This window comes from Nilaparvata lugens, chromosome 3 (assembly GCF_014356525.2).
Source record: "Nilaparvata lugens isolate BPH chromosome 3, ASM1435652v1, whole genome shotgun sequence".
NCBI lineage: Eukaryota > Metazoa > Arthropoda > Insecta > Hemiptera > Delphacidae > Nilaparvata > Nilaparvata lugens.
Genome location: NC_052506.1, coordinates 90,013,749 through 90,036,866, shown reverse-complemented (window position 1 = coordinate 90,036,866; position 23,118 = coordinate 90,013,749). Strand labels below are relative to the sequence as shown.

The 23,118-nt window shown below is 33.2% G+C and overlaps 1 protein-coding gene across 1 annotated transcript in view; it reads left to right on the top strand.

The window, feature by feature from the left end:
* Positions 1–1,930: 1,930 nt before the first annotated feature.
* The window catches only part of LOC111052458 (sodium/potassium/calcium exchanger 4), a 56,301-nt gene continuing 35,113 nt past the window's right edge, over positions 1,931–23,118 (top strand). Inside the window, exon 1 of the mRNA XM_039422955.1 lies at positions 1,931–2,185. Within this exon, the coding sequence (XP_039278889.1) occupies positions 2,170–2,185 (16 nt within the window). The 5' untranslated portion in view covers positions 1,931–2,169. The remainder of the gene's footprint in view (positions 2,186–23,118) is intronic.

Below are 23,118 nucleotides of genomic sequence, written 5' to 3'. Positions count from 1 at the left end.
TAATCTCAATTTTACTCAATTCTATATTACAAAAATGTGTAAAATCCTATTATATTAAAGCTGCAAATGACAAAAAATCACAGCCAATACGGCTGATTGTCTCGGAGAACCCACCTCGAAATATCAGTTAGACAACACACTGGAGGCTATGGGAAAACCTCCAAATCACGAGAATTTAATTGAAAGTTAAAACATGACCATAGTCTACAAAATATTCATGTAAGCCCAATAAATGAGCATTTTTTAAAAACATTTTACTTCACTTGAATGGGCTACTTTTGTACAAATCAATAAAAACAATAATGAAAATGACGTAAGTTAGGGTCGAAACTATAGTCGTTGAAATATTTTAAAGTGTTTAATAATAAAGGATACTACAAGGTTTTTATATTGTTTTTATCAATGAGCATTTTTGTATACATTGATTGTATTTCAACAGTTGTATACCTGATCTTGATTCGTATTAAGCAGTCTCTACAAATCTATTAGTAGAATTCATATCCAGGATTTAGATGTGAATCAAACATAATCGGAATAACCGTTTATCAGGGATAACCAGCCCCCCCCCTTTTTAAGTCCAGTGACGTAACACCCCTAAATATCCCAAATTCAATACCAGCCCCACTACGAATATGCACCCTCGCAAAACCAAGAATAGTATAACTATCCTAGGTATATACTATCCTTGTCGCAAAACAAGGTCGGAATTTTTGAACAGTACTGATATTATTTCGCAACCACCCCCCTCCTTTGGCAACCCCTGCATTTTCACAATATGAGAGAACATTATAGTAGTATATGGGTGATTTAGATGAGAGTGATTTATCTAGGAGGATTGTGAACTAGGTATCAGTTCATAGGGAGTGATTTTAAAATGCTCATAACTGGAATGCTGTACGGTATGTTGCACCAGCAGAGTTGGCCTCAAGCATTCTTCTTTCCAACAGGTGAAACGACAGCACGGCGCTCATCTAATCCATGCAATAATTGCATTAATTATAAAAAATGATTCTAATTATTAGAAACAGCTTATTATACTTGACTGCGAGTACATACTCATTAGATTTATATATGGAAAATTATACGATTACACGAAGGATCGCATGATAAATAATAACTACATATTATCTACAAGTAGAATTTGCAAGCTCTCTGCAAGTAGCCTATATCATAGAGAAACAATAGCTTGAGTAGATATCCCATGGTATAGAGCGTTTATGTCGCAACTTTAACTGTTATCTCAAGCCGATAGTCCACGTAATTCTTTCCCTTGAAGTTGTGTGACACTGGTAGTCTCTCATATTGTGCCGTTCATACATTCTCACCCCAACAAAACAGTGAAAATCGACAGTAATCGGATTGAGATAACAGTAAAAGTAGCGACATAAACGCCCTATACCATGATATATCTACTCAAGCTATTGTTTCTCTATGCCTATATACACTGAAATTAGGAATACCGTACTTAAATTATTTAGCCCATATGCTTAAAATAGCTGTAATGTAAACACAGGCATTCTGCGTCGTTTATTTTGACTTGAACTTCATTTTTACAAAATCTACGCCCAATTTCGCCAGTAAACAGGCGTACGGTACATCACCATTGTTGAAGTCTCGATCAACAATCGATGAGGAAGTGTCAACGTGGATGCAATCATCAAACCCAATAACGATGATGATGATGCTGATGATGATGCTGATGATGATAATAATGATAATGATGATGATGATGGTACGGTGATGTTTACCTCTGCTGACGCTGTGACAGAGAGAGTAGATAGAGACAAGACGACGACAGGTCACCGCCGGCAGTTTTTGGCTTTTGGCAGCAGGGAGGGGTCACAGGGTCATCCAGGAGGGGTGGTGGTGGAGGAGGGTGAGGGGGAGGAGGGGAGTAGCAGCAGTGATGCTGATGGGCGATAATAGAGATAATGAACGACTACTGTGATAAACGTGGATGAGTAGAAGAGAAGAAGGGTAGTGGAGTGAGAAGCGTCAGTCGTCAGTCGTCAGTTGTGCCGGGATGAGTGGCTGTGAAGTAGATGACTGTCGATGGTTGTTGTTAGCTGTTGAAAAAACGCAGCTGGTCGTGTGAAACGCAGCAATCTGCCGCATGGAGAGCGGCTGCTCGGCCCCACGATCCGATTCGCGTCCCAGAAATCACCAGAAATGGATTTAGAGCCAGGTAAGATGACCACCTAACCTCACACCCCACCCTCCTACAACCACAAAACAATAACCTCACTAATGTGTGTCGTCGATAGTGATATCCTATCCCTAAAACTCGCTCTATTTGCAGAATCAAAAGCTTTCATGTTCTCACAACAATAAGTTAGTTCCGTGTTTTTGTTCAGTGAATTCGTGAAAAATTAGTGAACTGTTCTGAAACAGCTGAGGATTTGCTGAACCCATCAATCAATCCATGATCCTTTATTGCCATGGGACACAAAGTGTCTAACAAACGCCAAATAAATGAATCCTCATGCTGTTATGAAAGAAATACACTCAGAAAATTAAGTTCTTTATTGATAGGCTTATCAGATTCATGATAAACTTGATAAAATGGAGATGACAGCAACGCGGATAATAGTGGTGTTTTGATTGTCAGTGATTTTTGTCAACAACAGCTTTGCTGGTAAGAAACGTTGACAAAAATAGAGTAAAGACACTTTGCACTTAAAAGTCAGTTGAGCTGAATATTAATAAGAAGGTACCTAGGTAAGAAGCTATAAGAAAGTGCAGGTAGCTGGTCAACTCATGTTTGATGCATCCAGAAATTCTTTGAAATATGAGTGAGTTCCTGTCACAAAGTTCACTGAATGAGTGAGTTCTATCCAATAAGTGGTAAAATAAGATGTGGTAGGATAATCTCTGATTATTATTAGAACTATTTTAAAAATTGTATGAAAATATCCATTACTTCGTATTAGAAATAATCATACTTTGTTTTTATTCCGTTCTTTAATTTATGATTTAATTGAATTTGAAAATATACGGTTCGTACTGAAGTTCTTGAGATTAGCAGTGTTTGTGAATGAAAATAAGTGATTTAAACTTCATAACGCGCCCAAAAAATGTCAATGAAAAGAAGCTTTTACGGACCAGTTTATAGAGTATCAGTCTCTTTTCCACTATCCATAGAGCAATGTAGGTGACTAATCATTTCTCTCTCTCTCTCCTTGAGTCCTAAGATTAAGATAGTCCCAAGATTTTGAAAAGCAATTGAGAAAATGCAGTACCTACCTAGGCTACATAGACTGTATGAAAGATGACTGACGTGACTTGATCTATCTGAGTTATCAAGGTAGTTATGTAAATAGGCTAGTATGAACTTTTGTGTTTTTAATCTTATGACGAAATCTATCCAGTATAAAGACTGATCACGGATCTATATAAAATTGAATAGAATAACATTAACAATCAATCTATTTTCATTCAAGAATGAAATTCTAGCCACATGTTTTATGTTTCCAGCTGAGGAATTCGACAGCTTTCCCACTATACAGCCCTTCAAATAATTAGTGCATCTTTGCATGGACATTGGTGCATGATTGCATTAAACAGCACTTGCAATACTTATCTTCCATTTCCATGTCCAATTATTTGATTTTACATAAAAACCAACTTGATTATTCTTATCTTAATTAATCCTTTCTCAGTAAGAAAGCATGAAGCTCATCAATGCAAAAGAAAATATTGTAGAATGATATTTCAACTGTCAAGATATTGAAAGACTCTATTATTTTAATCAATTGTTTATTTCATTTGGGAGTTGGGAGATTTATTTATACATTCAAAAGTTACAGCGACATTAAAGGACTACGGTACACGGTACCTGACAATTAGTAGGAGAGATTTTTGCTTTGAGGGTTGGTTGATTGAGGTTGTTTGTGTTTAGGTTCCTGGTAAGTTAGGCGACATGGACAATCTGTATCTGGTCTTATCAGATACAACTTGTAACTGTGGCAGTATTGTTTTCAAACAGATAAATAAGTGGTAAAATAAGATGTGGAATATAAAATAGGATTCTCTGATTAGAAGTATCTAATACTTAAGTACCCATAACTTTAAACAATAAAACATTCACAACAAACTGTTCCTTTACAGAAACTTGTATTTCTAATAATTCTAATCGAAGAAAGTAACAATAGTATGTTGTAATAATATTACTGATTGATGAAACCCAATAAAAATGTTTATATATAGGTCTACTTTCACTCTCAAATGTGAAAACTTAAGATCACTTTTACCTTTTCCGGTACTGAAAAACAGTTACATAGTACATAACATTTGAAAATAACAATAGCCTCTCAACAATTTCTCCCATTTTCACACATGTTTCAAACTTTCAAGTCATTTTCAAGAAAGTGAACATTGAAGTTACCCAAATATTTTATTATTTAGCTTATATTTTATTATATACAGATGGAAATAAATTGGAAGTTCCATTTGTTCAAATGCTAATTAATGAATAATTATTATTGAACGAAAATACCAATTAAATGCTGTAAATACCCTGAAGACTTCTGCTACCCTACAAATATTGACAACAGGGTAAACAGCTATAGATGGAATTTCATTAGCTCATTCTGGGTTAAGAATTCAAAAGATTTTTATAGATCTAACAAATAACATAAAATTATTGTTTATCATTTTCATCAGTATTGTATATGTAGGCTACTCCATTACTATTAAGGCCTACTTTAGTAGTAGCCTACCGTACTTTAGTATTTAGACATCAGGCTACATAGAAAAATATTTGGTAAATTCTCACACTAACTCTGTAGTTCTGCATTAATAGTGAACGATGATTTATTCCAATAATATTATATGAAGTGGAGTGTAGATCAGAATCTCTTCAAAGACATCTTGTAGTAATAATGACATACTCAAGCGCCTATTCTATCAGAAAGCACACGGCAATGCCTCACAATGGAACATCATTCAATGATCAATTACTAAAGATCAAGCACCGTAACCTTTTAAATACTTGGAACGAGCAGACTTGATTGACCCTTAGAAAACTGTGGACATTAAACCAGTAACGGTGAGTTGTTATTATGATTCATAAATCCACCCACATGGAGAGGTCCAGACTCTGGAACCATAAAAATTCAATTATTCCATCTTAAATTTTGTAATGATACTTCAGTGTCATTGTTGTTTACTGGGTCATAAACCTGAATAAAACAATATAACAATTCACATAGAATTATCATCATCCAGTGATGTAGCCTTAAGGAATTTGTTTCGGGAGGCAATTAGCTTATTATTATTATTAAACAAAAATTCAAATTAAATGCTGTCATTCACCCCGAAGACTTCTGCTACTGCAAATATTGACAGCAGGGTAAACAGCTAGATGGAAATTCATTAGCATTTGAATAATTGTAATATCTCAGTAATTTCCATCTGCAGCAATTGGCTTAATCAAAAAACATTAATGGTACATTTAGAATATCAGGAAGGTTATTGGGAAATAGATTATTAAAATTATTGTTTAAATAATTTAATTTACTCTAGAATGCTTGATATTGGATTAAGCCTAGAGGTCTACATATAGACAAAATATTTTAAGGTACCGGTACCGGTATTTTATAGTAGCCTATTTCTAGAAATGGCTAATTATTTATTTATCATTTCATAGAATGTATTGAAAGCTGATAGACATTCCTCTGGAATGTAGTGATAGTTATTAGGTTTCAAATTCAAATATTTTTTATTTCTTCAAGTATTCACAGTGAAACATGAAAAGAAACTCAATATGAACACGCGAGTGTGTAATTATATATGTAACAGTTTTATTTCATTATTTTTTAAAAGGATGTTCATTCTACGATAGCTTTATCAACACAATTAAAAAAGTCATTACAAAATTGAATTTATGAGCTTATTTTCATATCTTGGAAAAACTATTTCATAATCATTTAGACTCAAACTCTTCAGGTTTCGATGGAGGTGGCTGTCTTTTTGATAGATTTCTTTTTATTAGTCTTCAATACTTATTATAGATTATAGTATATGAAAACACAGTATGGCAACATAAATATAATAGCCTACCCATTTTGATAATTCCTGAAATTTCGGGAAAATCATGAGTCAGTTTGGCTGGATTTATCAAATACGCTACATACAAAAATGGGGAGAACAAGAACTGAAATTAAAATATCTTCGAATAAGAATGAAAATAACTAATAAACTATGAATAGACACTATTATACTGATAGATACATAGTATGATAAATAATGCCCTCAAAAAATAAACAATAATAAAGAAAGTAAGAATGAATAATACTAGTTTAATCCAATTTAGTATCTTCCATTCCCCAAATCATTAAAAATTCAATTCTACTACTCAATTTGAAATGGGCTTTTCGAAGCTTCCAGGCCTCCTGAAAGAATATGAGAAAAAAGCAGATAAAGAGATGGAAAGATGAGACATGAAAATAGAAATGATTGATTTGTTTTAATCTGGGAGCAATCTATGCTGGTGAATCGAATTTTGTCTTACCGGTACTGCTTTTGTAGATTTTCAATTGAATAGATTCTATTAAGAATCAATAGTAATAATTCTAGTGGAAACAAGATGGATAGCCAACAACGAATTAAATAGACTTTTCAAAATTCATAATTATTTTGATATATTTTACAATATTATAGAGTGGTTGAACCTCAACAATGACAAGTTTGCATTGCTAGTGAATCAAAAATCAGTTATTGACATTTGATTTTTGAAACGAAATGAACCAACTGATTCGGCTCATTTGACATTTTAAAGTGTATCTACTGAGCATAGAAGAGCTTATCAGATTCGGTGGATGAGTTGGGTCGTTCTTGAAGGTCTAGAGCCGCCATCGTCTGCAGGAAGTTGGTCGTTATTCATCTCATTCATAGGAGCCAAGTACTGAATCGAATCTGACTCTGACCAGCTGATGAAGCGCGCTGCACGGAATGACCCGTTTTCGCTCAAATCACAGCACAGCGCTCAGTCAGCATACATGAATAACAGCATAACATTGAAAGTGCATAAGACGAATTATTACAAATCGCAAATGAGCTGTCAGCTGGATTATCAATTGCATGCAATCACTCAATAAGCAGCTTTTCTCGACTTCCCACTGCTTTCAATAGAACAGCTGACAGAATATTAGAGGCATTTAAAGCAAGTTCTGCAGCCAGGGGCTCACTAGTATTAATATTGATACATCAAAATTATTGCCTTTTCAAGTGTCGGGGCACCGAGCTTCTCTCGTTATTTTCATTTATTGATAAACAGAACTCAATTCTCTAAAATGATCGTGTTTGTATTTTACAGCTGACTATACGTCATCTTATGAATTTCGGGGATGCGATATTTTGATTTTTCACATACGGTACTCACTTTTTCACTATCCACAGCTGTTTCAGCCAAGGATGAATTATACTTTTAATGTTATTCAGCAAGTTTTCCCAAGGATGAAACCTAGATCAATCAATTCTTTATATCATAAACCTACTGTGTTCCAAATTTCGTGAAAATCGTTAGAGCCGTTTTCTAGATCCGTTAAACATAATTACCAGATATAAAAATAGCCAGATATAAAAATAACCAGATATAAAAATAGCCAGATATATACGGTAAATACAGAAATTGCTCGCTTAATATAATAGGATTTATTCCATCTTCCTGATCAACCCAGATACAAAAGTTTTAGTATAATATGTATTTGTACTGTACATTTTTGTGATCTTTATAAAAAAGTTGTCATAGCCTCATTTGGACTATTTTTATCAAAATTATTTTTATCAAACAGTTTTGGGTTTATCCTGTTGATTCCCTCCTAATCATTAATTCTATTTTTTGATTGTGGAATGTGATAAATAGATGAAATGAACATAGAACATACCTATCGAACAAATAGAATTCCAATCTGAATCCTTGAAATAATTAATCTAAAGCCGCGTTTACACCAAATATTGATGAATTTTTTTACACCAAAGTTATTAACAAAATGTTTATTCCTCCGTCCTCATAGATTCTATTAGATTGAACATAACTTATCATACACATGATGAGCATATGTATTTGTCAAGCTCCGTTAAATCTAATAGAATCTGAAAGGACGGAAAAATAAACATTTTCTTAATAACTTTGGTGTAAACCCAACTTAAAACAAACAACAACAATAATAATATTATGCAGGCATGGATATTATAATTTTATGTTTAGATAGATAATGACGATAGTAACTGCACACTCGTCCAACAAATAATATTTTTACCAAGCTTCCTGGCTACCTGTGAATAGCAGGGCAGCAGATGCTATTTAATCTTTCAATATTTGATATTAGTCCAGTCAAATGGTCGTTTTTCAGGAAACAGCCCCGAAAGAATCTTTCTCGACGGTTCTATATGTATTTTGGGGCGCTGAATTCGAATCTGAAATTTACTGACACGCAAGAGGGCGGCTCACTCCAAAAACCCCCAAAATTTCGGACTTTTTTCAATTTTCCCATTTTATATCGTAAACCTAGAGTTTCTCAAGAAAAATCATTCCCGACAAAATTAAATAGAATAAAATTTCCAATATATTGAGTGGTCGCGCAGGATTCTACCATTTTTGGTTCCGGAGCTACGAATTTTCAAAGAAGGGGTATTTTTTAAGGGGTTTTCAAAATTATGCAAACCTACCACTTCTACCCTATACAACTTGGATATTTTTCTAGTATAGATAAAAAACCATACATCACGTGAAAGAACAATTCATTATGAACAGGATTCCTTAGGAATTTTCAAGTCTAGTAGTGGTGGGAGGGGGAATACACCCAAAAATAGAAAATCATGTCCTACAGCCAAAATACAAATTTTCCATTATAATAACTTTTCAAGGCCTTTCTAACAAAAAAAAAATACATATTTCGGCTGAAATCATCTAACGAGGGTTATTTTCTATGAGAATCACCCGTTAGAAACATTTAATTTCAATTTTAGTATTTCCTAGTTGTGGGGGGGGGGGTACGTCATAAGGATACGTCAAAGATGAAAGCTTTAAACACTTATAACTTTTGACAGAATGATCAGGTCTCCTCGTACTACAGCTCATTCTTCTCAGCTCGTCAAGGCGGTTCAAAATCATGTATCATAACTGAAATTTGATGAAAAAATAAAAAAATCCTCATCCGCATCCACATCCCTGTTCAACAATTTTAATTCTAGTCCAGTACGAAACCCATGTTGTTCTCTTACAAATCCTTTTGGAGAAGAATATCAAAATGACAGAAAATTCACAAGTTGGAATAAGTGCATTAAGTAATCATTGGCACTAATAGTCTACCCTTGAAAACCATAATAGCGTTCCAGTAATGCTGCATGACACTGACTAAAATCATTTTGACCAGTGTCTGTTTCATAAAAATTCAAAAACCTACAATATAAGAGAATTCACATGATTCACAAATTATTAATTTATAGACAAAAATGGAAGTGATTCATTACACCAACTGAGACCAACTTCCATTCAGAGGCCTGTTTATTTCATGCTCACTTAGAGGACTTTGGAGAGGTGGATCGAACAGTGAGCTATATGATAGTTTCAAAAGTGAGTCTAGCTAGTTGGAGAATATTTTTAGGGCAAATTTGTTATGGAACAGGTAGCTGGTTTTGTGTCAACCGACTCATCCGATATGATTTTTTAGAATGATGCAACCCACAATCATTTTATTATTGTACTTATTTCACTTACTGCTATTTTGATTCGATCAATTATCGCTTCTTCTGTATCTCCAAGCAAATCTAGGCTCCAACGCTCCAGTACTCCTGTACATAATAAAGAATGTTTATATTATCATTATCAAAAATAAAAAAGTTTTAAAACGTTTCAAATAAAAAGGGTAGCCTACTCCATGTTTCATTAATTATCACCATCAAGTATCTTGAATGAAAATTAGTGAAAATATTTTATTCTGTACGGTATAGAGAAGGGATTGCTTCATTCCTATACACCCCTCCTTTTCCTTGAAAAATCATTAATATAACTAAAAATCTGTGGTAGACTATGTAATAGAACCATTATTGCTGGCAATAGCAAAAAATTGCTTCTATTGAATCGAGAAAGTGCTTTTTTAGGGGCTGATATTATAGAACAACTTTCATTATAGAACAAGAGCTTATATTTATTATGTGTTCCAACGCTGGTGAACAGTGAGTAAATACTGATTATACAGATATAATCGATTATATCTGGCTAATTAGGAATGTTATTGAATAATGACTATCATGTCGTTATTACATCTATATTGATAAACTGTATTGGAAATTGGAATTTCAGTACCTACATAAATCAAATTCTTTTTATTCTTCTCTCTACAAATCTACGCTTTGCGATTCTTCTAGAATAATAATTAAACAATATTATTTTATATATTATTATACTATTTAATAATAAGTAACTAATATTATAAGCTACAACAGTTATTTTATTTACTCACTGTTCACCAGCGTTGGAATACATAATAAATATAATCCAAAATAATCTAAAATGATAGAATCTAAATTTTTGTCTTCGAATGGATTTCAGTTTTTTTGTGCCATATACAGAAGCCCAGTTTATTATCACCAATAAACCTTGAATAATTATGCTGCTTGAACTAGACTCATAGAATAATTATAATCATAAATATAAATAATACCAGCAGTTAAACCATACTCCGCAAGGGTATTTTTAAAGCACTAAATAGTGTTTCAGATTGAATCTAGGTTTTGATATTGAACATATTCAATTGTAAATATTGACAATCAATAATAAAACGATTCGATTGGCTCTTTCATCCTCTTTGTATCACAGAATAAATAAATTTGTTTTTATTACTCATTAATTAACAAACATGATGTAGGTAGGCATAAAATATAATCTTCCTCAGTAAATCAAGAATCATCGTACAAAATTTCAAGTGAATCAGTTGAGTAGTTCTCACGCGAATGCCTCATTCCCGAATTTCCCATCCCATATGTGTGTAAGCCAATTCTATACTTTATAATATTATAGAATTACTATTACTATATCTTTCTTAATGAATTAATTTCTACTGGATGTAATGATATTTTTTAACTAGAAATAAATTCATTCATTTATTTATCGTCTATTTTCTGTTTATCAATGTTCTATATGCATTTTTAAACATCATTCTAGAATGATATTATTATGCTTCATATTGAATATATTGATGCTACAAAATAACACCAAAGGTACAGGCTTCCTAACGCTCTGTGAACTTGTAGTGCACAGGTGTCGAAATATTTTAGAAAAATTGAAAAGAAACTTCAAACTTCACGTTGTCAGAATATGTTGTGAAGCTTCAACTTTGTACAAGCATAGTCTTTTCAATAAAACGCATTCAAAAATGCGTCCAAAATTTGGAAAAATGTTATTATAAACTATGAATTTTGTATAGCACAGTTTTCACGGGATTCTGATTGTATTAACTTTACTAGATCTTCAATTTGAAAAATTTATTTGGTAAAAACTGAGCTTGTAGAAAATTCATTAGAGATCAATACATATTTTCAGTATATTATGAACAACTATCACCAGGATTCCAATGCATCTGGATTATGTAGGGGAATTCCCATCAAAATATTTTCTCCCATATTGTAGTTGAAAATGGTTATTCCTGAAAACTGATCATTCATTAGTGTTCAGTGATTGTCACTATTTCTACGTTTTCTAAGCTTTTTTCGAAAATCAATGAGCAGAACATTTTGAAATTTAGTAGTACTGTGTATAGGTTCACTGAGGACTAGACAGTTTTGGGAAACAGATAATCAAACTATTATTATGAATAACCACCATTATGAAAAATGGTAATAAGAACAAATAAAACGTTTACTACTGTACTCATCACCATAATCTAATATCATGAATAATCCACATTAAGCTCCTTTTTCAATGCACCAGCCATTTTAATTCGTACCCAAAACCACTAACCGTACACACTGGTTTATTACAACTGAATATCTATACTTGGCTGTGAATCAATAATATCAATTATAATATTTTAGTTTGCAGTACAAATTATTCAGGGCTCAAATCGCCAGAAAAATCGTATATTAAAAAAAGTCTCCAGAACAGTCGTCCTGTACGATATTATCCACGCCTAAGCTTCTGAGCTTTCAGTCTTTGTAACATAAAAATAAAATTTTTTTATTGGAAAAAATAAAACAATATAAATTCAAGTTTCTGTGAAATAATTGCAACAGTTGAAAACGATTCAATTCTATTTTTCTTTTTCTTTACTCTTATTGTCAGTTGAGGGTTGAAGACATAGCCAGGATTTATGTATTGCTGTGGGAGGGGCCAGAAGTGAAATATTAAATATTCAATAATTAGGCTAATGATTACCTACATAGGTTGGTATTCACCAAATACAATTTATATCAAAAACACAGTCACGTAAGAACAATATGGACCTTATTTGTGAATCAGATTTTATAATTCATGGCTATATTATATTAAGGTGAGCTACATCATACATATATCAGTTAATCTCAGGTATGCAGCATAAGTTATTCTTGACAGGGGAACATTCAAGAGTGAGAACTGTTCATTGTGAAGGTGCGTACAGGCTTATGCGCCACGAACACGCGTATTTCTCTTTTCATAAGCTAATATTATGCCTATTATATCTGTATTTTACTGTTTCTGTACAAATGCAGAAGATATAGAGCTGATGAAAAGCGAAATACGCGTGTTTGTGGCGCGTAAGTCTGTACGCACCTATAGAAAGAGGGGTTGTAGATTTCTGAAACCTGGTTAAAGTTATACACTTATCAATTTATAAACTTTATAAAAACCCAAGATTTGAAACCTAACTTCTAGGCTGGTCACATATTGCGACGACACGCGACGTGACATGATGTAACCCCAGTCTGCTATAGGCCCTATGAGTTAACATCATAAAATTATAATGTTCTTTTTCAACATAAATGAAATGAGAACTCAAAAATTAGTTAAATGTCCAGGTCGAAAAGTTGGTTATTATTCAATTTTGATTATAAACTAACAACAAATTGGAGAAGTTCTTATGACTTTGTTAGTTTTGAAAGATTGATTTGAAACTTCATGTGTGTGTTAATAGTATGAAGGGAATCGTTCATGATTTTTTGTAGAATTTTCCTACGTCCCATCCTCACTCCTAAACCGAAAACATATTATGGTAGTTCTGATGGTATATGAGAGAGGATTCAAAAGTCGCGCTTCTGAGTAGACCAATAGTGTTGTTCCGCGGCGATTTAATCCAATCCTGTTCCTTGCCGCGAAGCAAAGAGGAAGCTCAGAATAGCGCGACTTTTGAATTTTCTCGCATGTAGCATCAGAACTACCATGTTTTTTTGGTTTGGGACGGAGAGGGAACGTAGGGAAATTCTACAAAAATCATGAACGTTTCCCTTCATACAATTAACACACCCATGGAGTTTCAAATCAATCTATTCAAAACTAACATAGTCATAAGAATTTCACCAATTTTATGTTAGATCATAATCAGAATTGAATAATATCCAACCTTCTGACCTGGACATTAAACTGATTTCAAGTTTTCATTTTATTTTTCTTAAAAAATGATTATTCAATGATATTTAGCTTTTCAGAACTTGGTACTGTATCATATTTTTGACGAGTTCTTCATACCTTCATACCTAGTTTCACATTTTTTTGAAAAACACCTTCCCTGAAGGGGCGGCAAGTGACCTGGTTACCTACAACCCTTCCACCCCGCTGACGGGGTAGTTCCTCAGGCTTTTTCTGACCATTTGCCTATCGAATTTGTATTGAATGTAGGTAAGAAAACAGTTGATAAGTATCAATGTTTACCGTTACTGCCGAAATTGGCTTGGAATAAAGATATCGGAGAAAAATATAAAGATAAGATAGCTAGTAGAGTTAATAATGTAGTATTAAGTGATGATGTCGATCAGGCAAGCCAAACTCTCACAGAATGTATTCGAGAAGTGGGTCTTGCTCTAGGAAACGGTCAAAGTTCAATTAGTTTTGAACGAAAGCAAGCTTGGTTTGATAATGAGTGTTGGAAAGTCAGAAGCAAGGTTTTATCTCTTTTAAATTTGTATCACCGTATCAATAATGATTGCACTAGAAAATTGTACTTATATGAGAGAAATAAATTTAAAAAAATATGTTACGAGAAACGTAAAAGCTATGAGAAGACTCTAATAAATTCTATTTCTGCCGCACACAACTCTAGGGACTTTTGGCAAGCTCTGAATAAATTTAAATTAAGGAATAATATTGTAAATAACGCCATAACTCCTCAAGACTGGGTAAACTATTTCCAACACCTCTTGAATCCCGAAATGTTAGCTTTACCTCATTTCTATGCTGAACCTTACATAGTTGACAACAGATTAGATAGAGATTTTAGTAGGGAAGAGCTGAGTAGTTTTAAAATTAGTAAAAATAATAAAGCGGCTGGTGAAGATCAGATCCCATTCGAGTATTATAAAAATGCACCTGATAACTTTCTAAACAAATTGCTGAATGTCTACAATTCTATATTTACATCAGGTAGAGTCCCACATAGCTTTAAGTCGTCAATATTTTTCCCCTTTTCAAGAAGGGTGAGTGCGATGTAGTAGCTAATTTCAGAGGCATTAGTTTTTATCAACATTTTTCAAAATATTGCAGGGTTAATTCTTAATAGACTCAACTGCTGGATGGAGGAAGAAAATCTTGAACGAGTTTCAGGCTGGCTTTCGTAAGGGGTACTCGACCATTGATAATATATTCGCCCTAACATCCATCATTAGTCTGCGGCTGGCTGAAAAAAGGGGTGTAAATATTGCTTTTTTGTGGATTACTCTGCCGCGTTCGACTCAATTGATAGGAATGCACTATTTTATAAGCTTAGTCTCTTAGGTCTCTCAACAAGGACATTGAATATTGAGGGCATTGAATGAAGGCACAACTTCTAGTGTATGGTGTACTGCAAATGGGGGTCTCTCCCAACGTTTTGAAACGAAGTCAGGCTTGAGGCAAGGTTGTTTGTTGAGCCCGTTGCTTTTTTCCCTATTTATGAATGACTTACATGATGGATTAGGGGAGGATTATAATAGGTGGTAAGAGGATTAGGGTTTTATTGTATGCCGATGACATAGCTTTGATTTGGACTCGCCAGTGGGACTCCAGTACATGATAAACAATTTAGAGCGTTACTGTGGAAGGTGAATTTAAGAGCTAATTTAGATAAGTCAAAAGTAATGGTTTTAGGAACGGGGGAAAATGCTAGGAGCGAGAAATGGACATATAAAAATGAGCAGATAGAGTGTTCAACAGGTATAAATATCTGGGGGTAGTTCTAACTCCAACCTTGAATTTTTAAGCTCAAGTGAGTGATAAATTAGACAAGGCAAAATTAGCATTGAATGTGGCATGGAAAGGTTTTTAAAATAGTAGTAGTGTAGATTTTCAGCCAAATGTAAGGGTTCAAAGCTTGTGCAAGGGCGTCTTGTGTTACGGAGCACAGGTGTGGGGTTTTAGACAATATGATAGTGTAGAAAAGTTGCAGCGCCTTTTCATCAAGAAGATTTTGCACTTCCAATAAATACACCGAATTATATGTTGTTTATTGAAACTCAACTAACACCTCTATTCGAATATTGCCTTAGACTCCATTACAATATATTCTAAGAGTTATGAAAATGAAAGATGAAAGGCTCCCTAAATTCCTGGCTCAACAAGTTATTCAAAAGAAATGTTTCTGGTTCAAAGAGTGGAAGAAATTAAGTAATAAAAAATTGTATAAATTATGAGTACGAAGTTAATGGGATGACTCATTTAAAAGAATAATCACAGGTTTGAACAAGATGCATAGGGAAATTTTTTTGCGGGATGCTCAAGATGGGCGTTTCCACATGGTACAAAACTCTCAATTTGGAACTGGGTGACAAAAATTATAATTATGAAATGTGGGTCATGAGGTGGATACTTAAAGCAAGGGGTGAACTGATCCATTTAAACTACAAGCCATGGGTTGCTGATGGGAATTATGTTTGCTCCATGTGTAATCTGAAAGAAATTGAGGATATTTATCATTTCATAGCTCGATGTCCTTGTTTAAGAGAATGGAGAAGAAAATGGTTTGGAATTGGGGAGCTATCAAGGGATGATTTCGTTTCTTTTATGAATGGAAGAGATTGGGTAGGGTTGGCCTCCTAAAAACTGTAGAGATGCCTGGCGTTATAGGCGATTACTTACACAGGAGTTCAACTGGTAACTTAGTATAATAAATTGAAACTTATTTATTGAATCTGAGTTGGGTAGAAGTATCGTGTTATACAATACAATATAGGTTATTCGAATATTCTCAGGAGGACATCATAGGAAGACGAAATGAAAGGGAATATTAATTCTATGTTATGATTTCCCAACTGCTGACAGTTATTATCATAATATAAAAAGTATAGCTTTCTTTTTATGAAATTAATGGATTTTGTTTAGAATGTAGGTACTATTAAAACTAATTTATGGAATATTCACTTTATTGAATTCAACATTACTGATTTATTTTGTTTCTAAGGTTGTTTTTTCTGTTTTTGTTTCACTATTTAAAAGAACATTCTGCATAGCTTTGATTTATGTAATAATAGTATTATTGGGTTTACCGACTTTCCGGCTGACGATTGTTTAATCAAGCCGTATAAATGTGTGTTTTCTCATTCATTGTATGTTGCAAATTTGAAGATTAAAGCATTATTTCTATTCTATTCTATTCTAACTTGTGTGCTGAATTCGAATCTGAAATTTACTGACACGCAAGAGGGCGGCTCACTCCAAAAACCCCCAAAATTTCGGACTTTTTTCATTTTTCCCATTTTATATCGTAAACCTAGAGTTTCTCAAGAAAAATCATTCCCGACAAAATTAAATAGAATAAAATTTCCAATATATTGAGTGGTCGCGCAGGATTCTACCATTTTTGGTTCCGGAGCTACGAATTTTCAAAGAAGGGGTATTTTTTAAGGGGTTTTCAAAATTATGCAAACCTACCACTTCTACCCTATACAACTTGGATATTTTTCTAGTATAGATAAAAACCACACATCACGTGAAAGAACAATTCATTACGAACAGGATTCCTTAGGGATTTTCGAGTCTAGTAGTGGTGGGAGGGGGAATACACCCAAAAATAGAAAATCATGTCCTACAGCCAAAATACAAATTTTCCATTATAATAACTTTTCAAGGCCTTTCTAACAAAAAAATACATATTTCGGCTGAAATCATCTAACGAGGGTTATTTTCTATGAGAATCACCCGTTAGAAACATTTAATTTCAATTTTAGTATTTCCTAGTTGTGGGGGGGGGGTGGTACGTCATAAGGATACGTCAAAGATGAAAGCTTTAAACACTTATAACTTATAACTTTTGACAGAATGATCAGGTCTCCTCGTACTACAGCTCATTCTTCTCAGCTCGTCAAGGCGGTTCAAAATCATGTATCATAACTGAAATTTGATGAAAAAATAAAAAAAATCCTCATCCGCATCCACATCCCTGTTCAACAATTTTAATTCTAGTCCAGTACGAAACCCATGTTGTTCTCTTACAAATCCTTTTGGAGAAGAATATCAAAATGACAGAAAATTCACAAGTTGGAATAAGTGCATTAAGTAATCATTGGCACTAATAGTCTACCCTTGAAAACCATAATAGCGTTCCAGTAATGCTGCATGACACTGACTAAAATCATTTTGACCAGTGTCTGTTTCATAAAAATTCAAAAACCTACAATATAAGAGAATTCACATGATTCACAAATTATTAATTTATAGACAAAAATGGAAGTGATTCATTACACCAACTGAGACCAACTTCCATTCAGAGGCCTATTTATTTCATGCTCACTTAGAGGACTTTGGAGAGGTGGATCGAACAGTGAGCTATATGATAGTTTCAAAAGTGAGTCTAGCTAGTTGGAGAATATTTTTAGGGCAAATTTGTTATGGAACAGGTAGCTGGTTTTGTGTCAACCGACTCATCCGATATGATTTTTTAGAATGATGCAACCCACAATCATTTTATTATTGTACTTATTTCACTTACTGCTATTTTGATTCGATCAATTATCGCTTCTTCTGTATCTCCAAGCAAATCTAGGCTCCAACGCTCCAGTACTCCTGTACATAATAAAGAATGTTTATATTATCATTATCAAAAATAAAAAGTTTTAAAACGTTTCAAATAGAAAGGGTAGCCTACTCCATGTTTCATTAATTATCACCATCAAGTATCTTGAATGAAAATTAGTGAAAATATTTTATTCTGTACGGTATAGAGAAGGGATTGCTTCATTCCTATACACCCCTCCTTTTCCTTGAAAAATCATTAATATAACTAAAAATCTGTGGTAGACTATGTAATAGAACCATTATTGCTGGCAATAGCAAAAAATTGCTTCTATTGAATCGAGAAAGTGCTTTTTTAGGGGCTGATATGAAAATTTGACACATTTTCATCCTCCAAATTTCTTTGCCAGAATACTTTCAATTGTTAAAAATCAATCTACCAGTTGCTTTTCCTGCAAAAGTAGCCTTTCCTCCTTAATATAAGTATTGATCTTATAGTACCGGTTCATATTGATGTCTGAAAATTCATTTAATTTTCCAGTGAACGATGAGGAATAATACATCATCTATTTGTTTACCGATGTCTTTGCAATGCAGTGCATACTGTTTACAAACAATTATTAGCAATGCAGGTGCATATAATTAATGATCAATGAGTACAATAATCAATGTAATACCGTACATAGAAATAACGTTGATTTTTATAGAATAATATATTATCGGATCTCAGATGAAAGTCATGGATCATTGAATGATTGATTGACAATTAGAGTCACAGGTCAGAACATTGTTTCAGGCAATCTAGGTCAATAATTTCACGCTGCAAATCTCTCAAAAAGTAATCAATCAATAAATTTAGAATAATAATAGCCTGACATTATCTTCACAGCCAAGAAATTTCAAACTATGTAGCTCACTATATATACTATAAATTTTTTTTTTATTTAATAGAATCAATGCCGATTTATCACTAGCTACAAATTAAGCAATCATGTCATAAAGTGTATCAATTCTATCGTGAGATTTATTGAGATAATTCTTTACACAAATTGTTTTAATATTGATTGTATTGTATCGTACTGTATTGTGATTGTCTTATGTTTCTATTGAAAGAATTTTTCAATTTTATTCGATAAAATGATAGGAATAAATGATAAATTGTTATTATTTGGGAAACTAGATTGGTAGAGATTAATCATACTTGGGATCTAAAGATTCAATTAACATGGTGAAAATCAGTTCTAAGAGAGAACTTCTCTACCATGCCAACATCCTACAACCAACTAGAAAAGCATAATAGTGTACAATCATCTTGTTATTATTTACCAGAAAAATCTAGTCTATGATATTATCTAACTAAGGTATCGTATTAAGGTATGATAAAAGCAATATTGTCAGTTCAGTTTTTTATTTCTCCTTAATATGGAGAAATTCCACAATATCTCTGGTAAAAGTGTAAATTTTAAGGTATCGTATCCTTATCATTTAACTTATATAGAGATAATAGACTATAAAATAAATGTATAAATGCAATAAAATAATGTGCATATCCTATAACATTTACAATGCTAAACTCTACATTAGAATGATAACATTCAACAATAACCTTTCCTTCGATAACATGAAGATGAGAAAATTTCCAATGAATGTCTATTATTGTATTTGATCCATTCGCAAAAATGCATCAATACATCGGTTAGTCTTTTAAAAACTAAATGAATTTCAATACCCTTCCCTGTTAAAAACAAAAAAATGCATTTATATTGAATGCTATTATTACAGATCGAATGAAATATTCTTGCTTGTATTCAATCGTCCTTGCATCATAGAAAACAAACTAACAAAATAGCAGTCTTAAACAATAATTCTTGGTGGGGGCAGTGATTGCAATAAAATTAAATGAGGGATTCAAAGAGCACATGCCTCTCTTGAGCCTTCTCCGTTTAAGAGTGTTGGGAGTCTTAGGAGCAGGGAGGGGGGACAAGAGTTTATTTGAGGGAAGAGGGATACAGTTCCCCTTGTGTAATCTGAACGACTACCATTAATATCATCACTTTATCAACCAAATACATCTGGGCCTAAATGTGTCTAACCTTAAAATTCTTATTATTTTTCAATTTCTCCATGGTATTGGAGATTGTTTAGATGTGAATATTGGGGCAACGAGCTTCGCTCGTTATTTTTATGTATTGATAAACAAAAATTATTCTCTAAAATGATCGTGTTTATATTTTACAGCTTGCTCTATGTCATCTTATGAATTTCGGGGATGTGATATTTTGATTTTTCACATACTCACTTTTTCACTATCCACAGCTGTTTCAGCCAAGGATGAATAATCTTTTTAATGTCGTTCAGCGAGTTTTCCCAAGGATGAGACCTAGAGCAATCGAATTTTTATATCATAAACCTACTATGATCCAAATTTCGTGAAAATCGTTAGAGCCGTTTTCGAGATCCGTTGAACATAAATAACCAGATATAAAAATATATAAATACAGAAATTGCTCGCTTAATATAATAGGATTTCTACCATATCCAGAATTAATTATTTAAAAGAAAGACACACATTATTCCATGATATATCTAATGATTGTGTGGATATTGAATAATTATGTGAAGATTTTTGTACCATTATCAATGGTTGAATGGTTTGATTGGTATTAGAGACTACATTGTTCTCGTTAATTATTTGAATTGAAGTGTTTCATGAAGATTGAGGCAGAATTATAGTAATAGAGGCAGATTGAGGCAGTTTTACCGTATTTATAATTTTATGACAAAGAAGTTTGCAGTTCATAATGGGAAGCCAATAGGGGTTTTATAGTTGAATTTCTGATTTCTTACTTTTATTGATTGATAAAAATAATTGAACTTTTTCTATCTGCTTCTCATTCTTCAGGAAATTTTCACTGTTTTGCAATATTCACCTGGTGTTGGTTTTAGTGAGATAATTTTTTACTGTGTTTTACTGACGTTTTTAAAATTGTACTGCAAACAAAATCTTTGGATGAGAATATAGTCTAGTTAGTTATTTTATGGTGAGTCCATAAGATGAGTATTAAAACCCCAGGGATAAGTCAAGGAAACACAAAACAAAAAATACTGCTGGTGGAAAAATAGTGGAGATGGATTCAATCGAGAAGGCGTAACAAAAATACAATAAAATAGAGAATAAGAGCATACCAAACTGCTCTTCAACATGAAAAACTCATAGTGATTACAAAGACTCATACAACAATAAGCTTTTTAAGGCCCTCCGAAATTCTCCTGGTAGATTCCTAGCTGCTACTGTTAGCTTAATGTTCAGTCTGACAGTTAGATGGGCTAAGCCTGATCAAGTCCTGTGTAACCATAGGGGTTCATCCAGTACGGTACCCTTCAGGTATTCAGGTATCATATGGATCGATTCTCTGATTAGTTAAAAGCTCCCCCAATTTGAATGTGTTGCAAAGAGTGTGAAATAATTATATAAAGGGAAAGGACTGTGAGGATCTTCTCTCTCAGAGAAGAGGAAGAGGATACAATAGTTGTGGACAAGCCTCCTAGTACCAAAAAATATCCCCAGGGCCATCTTTTGAATGAACAGGGCTCGTGACACATCCGTGGCTCCACTTCAAAGTGTGAGCCATACAAAATATTGTGCTCTGGAAAAAACAAGAATAGCAGACCTCAAGATAGGATACAGGAACACTGCATTTTAAATTCCTGAGCAGGAAAACCACTCGCAACACTGATCAGCCTGTAGCATAATGTTTGCGGAACCAAAGATGAAATTCAAAATTAGTGATCTGCAATTTTATGTTTATGAAGCACACACTGAAATTGAATTACAATAGATTCATAAAATACTCATTTTATAGTAGTGAAATACAGTAATAATGTAACATTCAACGAACGTGACCGTGTCCCACATTAAAGAAGTCTCCGTCTAATCAAATCTTGGCGGTTAAACTCATAAAAGTACTGCTGTTGCCAACTGATAGCAGCTAAAACAGCCCTTTCATGTTTCTATTATTTTTTGTTCTAACTTCATGATAATAATAAATTACAATGACTCTAAGACATTTCAAGTAGAATCTCATACAATTTATTACTTTTTTCTCAAATTTATGACAAAACAGAGTATTCAATAATTCAATAAGAGCAGGTTATACATGAGGCAGTGATCTCTCCTTGTGTTTTTGAACTGAAGTAGTTTTGAATAGAGGATTGAGGTTAGTTCTCAAATTGTCATTGGCTTGTCTTTGTATTAATTTTGGTTTATAAAATTAATGTTTATCTTGTGTTGATTTAAGGAAAATAGGTGGTAGTTAATTTCAATTCATTTTACTTGTTATCAAGTTCTTCTCTATTTTCCAAAAGATACGTTAATACTATTTTCTTTTTTTTCTTCGTCTCAAGTTTTACTTTCAAGATTCAATTTATTTATGCATAATATTCACAGTGAGTAGTGATACAACAATGCTACTTGAATTTGAATAATTTATTATTATAGAGCTATGATAACTTTAAAATGTACTATTATAACTTTAAAATGTCCTCATTTTATAGAATATTTCAAATTTGTGTACATCGTATCCAAAACCCAGAAAGACTTGTAGACATATATTATGTTATAACCCGATTCTTTTTGAAAAGGGTTGAGGTAAAATTATAGGTAAGCAACAGTTTCTTCATAATTATTGTATCAAGCATGATTCTCTTGATTAGATTAAGTTACAAACTTTTTTCTGCAAGTTTTGCAACTTAGAGTCGCTTTTTGCATCCCCTCTGTCATTGCTCCTTATCTCCACTCTCTAGTTATTCGCTCGCAAACATCTGCATTCCATCTCTTTTCCAACATTGGCCATCCATATTTTACTTGGCCTGCTTTGCTTTTGATGTTGGTTTGGATTCCATTCAAAGACTCTCAATGGTATTCATTCGGAGTAGAATAGCATCGGTGTAATTGCAAACTTGATTTTTATTATTAATTTTTTTTTCAAAAAGGCATAGTGGTA